The 7,216-nt window shown below is 46.4% G+C and overlaps 1 protein-coding gene across 1 annotated transcript; it reads right to left on the bottom strand.

Moving 5' to 3' along the window:
* Positions 1-962: 962 nt before the first annotated feature.
* CTXN2 (cortexin 2) lies at positions 963-1,208 on the bottom strand (the record flags this gene model as incomplete). The annotated part of the gene is made up of 1 exon (XM_080351112.1): positions 963-1,208. One exon carries the CDS (start codon positions 1,206-1,208, stop codon positions 963-965), a length of 246 nt encoding a protein of 81 aa, XP_080207238.1.
* Between the last annotated feature and the right edge of the window lie 6,008 nt (positions 1,209-7,216).

The following is a 7,216-nucleotide window of genomic DNA, read 5'->3' as shown; positions in this document are numbered from 1 at the left end:
CCTGACCAGTTCAGCTAGACTGTAAGACTGGTTACTTAACGTTGACTTTTTAACCACTGGCAGACTGGGACTGTGGTGGTGGTGGTTCAGACTGGAGTTCTGAGCAGGTAGTATATTTTGTATTGCTGAATGTTTGTAGCATCAAAAATCTATGTAAGGATGTTTGTTTACCTTCCACTATTTCTGTCTGACTTTCTGTTGCTGCAGAGTAGGAGAAAGGAGGCCTATCAAAACAACACTCGCATGTGAGGAGGCAGGAATAGATCTACACACTGTTTGCAGAGGACCACATCATGTTTCACACAGCAGAAGCAATGTACAGTTTCCTTATAAACAGCGCCTGCTCTTCACGGGAGATGAGAGGTGAGTTAACAACTGATGTGATCTTTAGCTTTTCTGTTAGTTCCTTGTTATTGTTAGTGCATGGACCAGCTCTTGTTCCTCTCATCCACGTGGACACACACCTCTTGCAGGCACCTCCTCCGAGCCACAACCATTTGCTTTTGTATTCTCAATATACAAGTACAGTCTCTGAGCTTCAGAAAATTGTGTCAGATGGGGAGAGGAATGAGTTACCACTTTAGCATTCACCATTCATGAGCCTGTTTCTTGTCCTTCAGTTTTCTCTCCAACCTATCACGAGACACAGGAGACATGAGATCATTCTCCTCTGAAGAGACAAGCATCATGTGGTTCTTAAAATACTTTTTGGCACTGATAACTTTCTAGTGAATTGCTTATTGTAGTATTTCTTTGCTGTCAACAATTTCTTATGTACCATTACACTGTTCCTCAAATAAAAGCAACTTGAAGTGCCTGTTGAGTTTGCAACAAATATTTATTTAACAAAATGGATGTCACCAACATATCTTCAAAATGCAAGTATGTATAGCAAATGTAACCACAGTTGGTTTCCAAAATGAAATCAACATCAAATTTAAGGCAGGATATTCTGTGAGTTTTCATGCAAGAGCATATTCAAATGTTCCTTTATCCAACCCCTCAACTTCATCTTCCCACGTAGAAGAGGGCATACTGCTGTAGGGGTCTAGCAAGATTTTGAAGCATCTGATAATTAGAAGTCCCAGGAAAACACACAAAATGCCCACAAAGGCAAAGCCAGTTTTTTGCTCTAAAGTCAGAGGGAAGGCAGACATTTCGTTGACACTCATGCTGGCTGAAGTGTTGCTGCAGTAATTACTGCTCATCGTCGGGCATCACATCCTGGTGACTCTCTGGGATTTTCACCTCTATTGCTTCTTTGCCTGCATAGAAAAGTACAATCAGTCTGGTTAGGACTAAATGGGGTGTGTATATCTGAGCCGTAGCGTGTGAACTTTAGTCGTGTCCTGTTCTTTTTTCACATTTAAATTATTGTGATAAAATTGCAGCTTCTAGCCTCTACACACCATCCACTTACCGGCCTCTGTTATAAGACAGCAAACTCACAATTTTCTGGCCTTTTTTCTCCTCAAAACAGAGCAACTTCAGCACATGGCTGTTGCAAACAGCGTTTTGTCAGACTGGGCACAAGCGCACAGATTCTGGTTAGGCATTACTCACCAAGGTCTCCACCTGGATAAACCAGTATGCTTTCTGAAATGGCTTTACATGTCAGTCCTTGAACTAGTTAAACTCGCATTGACCTCAAAGGGAATTTCAGCCAAATAATGTGGATTTTGCTCATTTTCTCCTCGGTCTTCTCCATTAAATACATACATATCCTGCTGTTTTACGGGCATAGTAAACACCGGTCTGAATGTGCTCCTCGTTGAGCTCAGGGGACTGACACTGATGTGTGCTCTATGCAGGCAGGATGCTCGAGCATCTCCACCCCCCATTGCCACCAGGAGAGCTCTGTGTGTTTGTCTTTTGAAGGAGATCTGATGTAGAGACTTTAGCTGGGGGGTGCGAAATGTTTTGCTTTATTTTAGCTTTTCCATCAGATATTGAAACCACATCTTTCTTTTGTCTCTAGAGACAGCAGGAGAACTGGAAGGACTGGGACATCAGAAGTGCTAAAGGACAAAGGCATTTTTATTCTAAGGTTGGACCTTGAGGTTTTTTGGCTCTTGTTAACTAAAGGGCCCCAGGGGAAAACTCTTTTTGTTAACAATTCAACCGTCTTTTCCCCCCAGAGAATTCCCAGTATCCTCTTATTTCTTGGCAGAGTAATTAGGCCACTCAGAGCTCGGTGCTGCCATGGCTACACGGCTCCAGGTACCTGTGCTCCCAGCCAGTTCAAAAGGAGCCCCAGCGCCTGTGCTCTGGACTGCAGTCATGGCTGGGAGTGGCCACATCCTGCGCCAGCCTACAATTAATAACCACAGAAAAAGTAAAAATAAGATGTGGTATTCCTGAGCAGACAGAAACGGGGCAGAACGTTTAAGCTGTTTGGTGTCTCCTTTCTCACTTCAGAGTTTCTGGGATTTTTTAATATTACCTTAAAGAATGAAAATTTTAAAACAAGGATTAAAAGGGCAAGGGACAAGTCTCTTTCTTTTCACAGTCACCCTCAATATAGTAGGTATGGTTTCCTATTACAGTCTTTACACGTTTGCCAGAGCATAACAACCAATGTTGTGCTTGTTCTATAGACCTGTGTATGAGATCCTTCCGTGCTTGGAATGATGCTCTGCTCTTTGGGTCACGCTGTTTTAATTCCTGTTAAATTAGAGAAAAAAAATCCAGATATAGCCTGTGGGAATTAGAAGTAATGCCAACAATAATCAATATTTGTTCTCTGATTAAGCCCACCTGCTGTATGGATTTTCATTGGGCACAATTCCCATTTTTCTACTTTCACCTTATGTAGGAAAAAAAAAATCACATAAAATATAATATCACAAATTTTTGTCACGGATCAGTTGATTTGAACAAGAGCCAGTCAAGGAAAATATTACCTTCCAAAAGTCCTATGACACTGGATTATAAAAATTAAATTAAAGGCTTATATGGGAAAATGATGTGTAGACACTACCTGAGAAACCAGACCCCAAAATCCTGATTGCTATCCTGAAAGACACATAGAGAAATCTTAGGGATAGGCTGGCCCTGCATTTGCACTGAGTCCAGGGAAATATGTATGTGTTTGAGGTGACATTTCTTCACCGTAGAGAATCATATTCCAAGAATATGACTTCCAGTCTTATTAATTTTGCAGGTTACACACTGGAATTAGTGGGATCTGTTTGTACATTATCCGCATGTCAGGAGACATAACGGGACAGATCCCTGTGCAAAGCTTTACTGATGCTGAAACATGGAGTGGTAAGAAATCCATACCTTAGTCTTATTTAGCAAGAGTTTGGCTGAAACAGCCGCATGAGAAAACAGTGGGCATTTTGCTTTTGGGGGGATTGGTTCTGGCAAACTCTACTATGCAGCTTTGTGTTCTTCTCTTCCTTGTCCTGAATATCAGGAATTGTAATTGAAGCCTTCAAGTTCACAGAACATTTTGCTCTAATTATGTATCCCCAAAACTGTGGTACCAAGACTGACCTTGAGTGCCTTTGGATTGCTCTCACATTTTAGTGCAGCGTGCAGGTTAGATGTCCTCGCACAGTTAGTCAGCTATCCTTCCATTTGCTGCAGTGTGCCTGGCAAGTCGGGAGTCAGAAGACTCTGAATACTAACTGACATGGCCTGGATCCAAAAAGCCTTGAAGATAACCTTTGGGGCAGGATGATGGGGACAGGCATTATATCAGTTAGAACCTGCAGAGTCATTTTGTAGGGGCTGGCCTCAGACTGACCTCTCTTGACTTTTCTTTATAGGTCAAGACTCTACTCATCTTTGATTCATTGCCTGTATAAAAACACTGGCATACAGAAAGGCTCCTTAACATCCAGCTGTGAAATAAAAGGCCACTGGAGGCCCTTGTGAGGCCAGAAGAAACAATTGGAGTCCTAGAGAAAATAAGAATGAGGCAAACAGCTTAGCACATAGACCACTGAGGTAAGAACGGAGGTATGAGCTGGGCGTGCTGGCTGCACCTATGGAGGGTGACGGGGAACACCATGGACACTAAGTATTGTGAGGCAGCTAAAAGAAAGATGTTGCAATTCTTAACATTCTAGCAGCATCACCAGCCCAACTCTGCCGATGTTTGGTGTGGACTGAAGATCTGAGCCCCAGCTCTTTGGTGATTTAGGTGTCATTTATTTCAGACCTAGCTTTCACCCTTGTGTTTTCTGAGATACTGAGAACATTGAGGAAGCAGTCAGTAAGTAAATAAAGACTTCCTCAAAAATCTTCCCTGTATTTTGGCTTTCAGTCCTTACCTCACAGAACCCCCTATAAGTTGGTTTGGTTTTGTAATGGCTCAGTAGTGGAAGTTCATACCTTTAGCATCTGCGCAAGCTGGGAATATTCATCATCTTGGCATGATTAAATATCAGGTGTCTGAAAACTCACTTCATAAACCACAGTGTGTAACAAAACGGACTATATCAGTTGCCATCTGCTCTCCCCTTGGGTGTCTGCAGCCCAGCTGCTGGTTCATGGATCTGGTCATTCTGAAGGTATTTCAAATAGCTTTAGTTGTGGGTTTGTGTTTGAGTGACAGCAAAGCTGACTTGCAAAGGTGCTGGTGTGGACAGGGACACAAACAGGCGTCCTCTGGGAGTTTCAGAAGCGCCTCATTTGCACTTAACTATCTGGTCAAGGAAACCGAACCGTATTCCAGTTATGCTGTTACAGGAACTGGGAACAGGAGGTGGTAAGGTGAAAGGATTAGCAATGGACAAGACCTAATGAAATAGAACTCAGCATTAATTCGGAATTCTCCAAAGGGTCTGAGCTATCTGAGTTATCAAGACATGGCCAGAAACGCTGCAAAAAGTGACTACATGGGCAAGCTGTCATGCTCATGTGCACGTTGCATGCCTGTATCCTCTAAACTGCTGGGGAGAAGACAGTCTCTTCAGGGCAGAGTTTCTAAGACAACATTCAGGGAGGTGTAAGGTAAGAAGGCCTGGGCATGGATGCTGAGCAAATGAAAGCACAGCGAACTGTTCTGCAAGGATAGCGAAGCCCCACAGAAACAGGCAGTGTTTTTGCAGCATTCTAACTCAGAGTGCAGGCAACAATTTTTCACATAAATGGCATTTCCCTGGAAAGAAGCAGCAGCCAGGCAGTGACATTTCCAGCCTTTAGACAAGCAATGAATTGTGCAGGAATGAGACTTTATCCTTAAGAAATACACAAGCCCAGAGTCTCCACTGGACAAGAGCCCCTGTGCTGTGAATTCACAGATGTGGTCTAGGTTTGGATAATATAGAGAGGCAGGAAAATAAAGCGTTCAGCAGCATCATCCTTAACTTGTGAACATGAAAAAGCGTTGCCTGCTTCCCTGAGGATGGAGGCTGTGAGAGACCGAGCACCTGCAAAGCAATTGTTGCTGTAGGATTGCACGCACAGCCATCACATCGCTCCCACCGGCCCCGCTTCCCTGGGAGGGCAGATTTCCGCGTTTACCCTCCCTCGGTCGCCCGCCCCCCGCCCGGGGCGCCCCTCACCCGCAGGGAGGTGCGGGCCCGGCCGGGCGGCGCCGCAACATCAGCCCCGCCGCGCCCCCCGCGCCGCGCTACGCTACGAACCCTTCTCCTCCGCGCCCGCGCTGCCCATGGTGGCGGAGCGCGGAGCTTTCCGCGGCTTCGGGCTCGGTTCGCCAGTGGTCGAAAGCCCAGGCTGGAGCCTCGACGGCTCCGGCCCCGGGGAACGGGGTCCCGGGCGGCGGGGGCGGCGCGCCCGGGCTCCCCTCGCCGCCCGGCGATGCGGCCCCGCCGGGAGCTGCTCAAACCGCCCTAATTAAAAAATTAAACACGGCCGCTGCCGCCACCGCCTCCTCCCCGCCCGCCCCCTTCCATCGCTATTCAGCCGCGCTCCTCTCTCCTCTCCAACCCCCCTTTGCACGGATTCAACTGAGGAGCGTGGAAAGTTCCTGCAAAACACTACGTGCGCTGCATGGGTAAGGGCCCGGCCCCGGGCCGCTGCGGAGCCGTGCGGGAGCTGCTCTCCTCCTCCCGCTCCCATGCCGCTCTGGCCGGGTAACGGGGCTCCAAAGGCTGGGTGGTCCCTGCAGGGATGGAGCTGCGGTACCCGCGGGAGCGGGGCTGCCGCCCTGCAGGAGCCCTGAGCCCGGGACCGGCCGGCGGGGCCCCGGTGCGGGACCTGTGGAGCCGCGCTGGGCGCAGCGGGGCCGTTCTGCTCGCCGCGAAACGGCCGCCGTGCCCTCGGCCAGCAGGGTTTTACATGCTGATGCTGAGTTGCTTTGCGTGGTGAGCTAAAACCCTCTTAGGCTGCATCTGCACTGTGGCCTCAAGTCCTCCCAGTAGCTTTAATAGTAATAACAGTTAAAGCACAGAATATGTGGCGACATATGGCTGGGAGCTGCTCTTGGTGCAGAAGCCTAGACCTCGCTTTATATCCTTTCATTAGCTGTGTTTAGCTGATGCTGGTTGTATATTAAAGAGGTTTTCGTTTGCCACAACAGCAGGTGTTTAAGGTGGATAAGGAAAGAGGATTTCTTTTCCCAAAGCTGGATCTGTATATTGCACTAATAAACAGCAAATCATGTTAAAATGATAGTGATTGCAGATTTGTATGCTACCCCAGCGAATACACCCCTGCAGAGATGCACGTGAGCTAGTGGAACAGGACCGTCTCATAGTGCCATGCATCAGGAGATTTTTGAAGGCTACTGTAGAGCTACTAGCAGAATTTGTTCTGTAGAAAATAATTTAAAGCCTCTTCATGTTTTTTTTTTTTTGCTACATGCAGTGACACCAGCATAGGTTAAACCTTTTTCTTCCTAATACAAGCCGGGAAAAGTGTTTTGCGTTACCTGCCCTACTAAGCTCTGATTCTTCTGCTGTGTCTGCAGTGGGCTTCTAAGCACCAGGTATTCTCAAAAACATGCTTTTTCCTGTTAGCACAACTAATGGTTAACTCTGCACTCGCCAATGGTTATTAGTTTGATCTTCCAATGTTGCAGCATCAGTCATGTGGTAAACAACGTCTGCTGCTGAAATTATAAATCAAGCTAATTTTTGAAGTGCCTCTCCTATTTAAATATCCATGAAGGCTATATAAATAGATTGTTTTAAATAGGATAAGATTGTGCTTTCAGAATATGCATATAAGGAGCCTCTTCTGTTCCTAAGGAGCTCTAATTTTCTTTTTTAGCTCTGTCCCTGATTTACTTGGGGCCCCA

Source organism: Nesoenas mayeri, assembly GCF_963082525.1.
Source record: "Nesoenas mayeri genome assembly, chromosome: 11".
NCBI classification, from domain to species: domain Eukaryota; kingdom Metazoa; phylum Chordata; class Aves; order Columbiformes; family Columbidae; genus Nesoenas; species Nesoenas mayeri.
The sequence above is the reverse complement of the archived record's forward strand: the minus strand, read 5'-3'. Positions and strand labels throughout refer to the sequence as shown.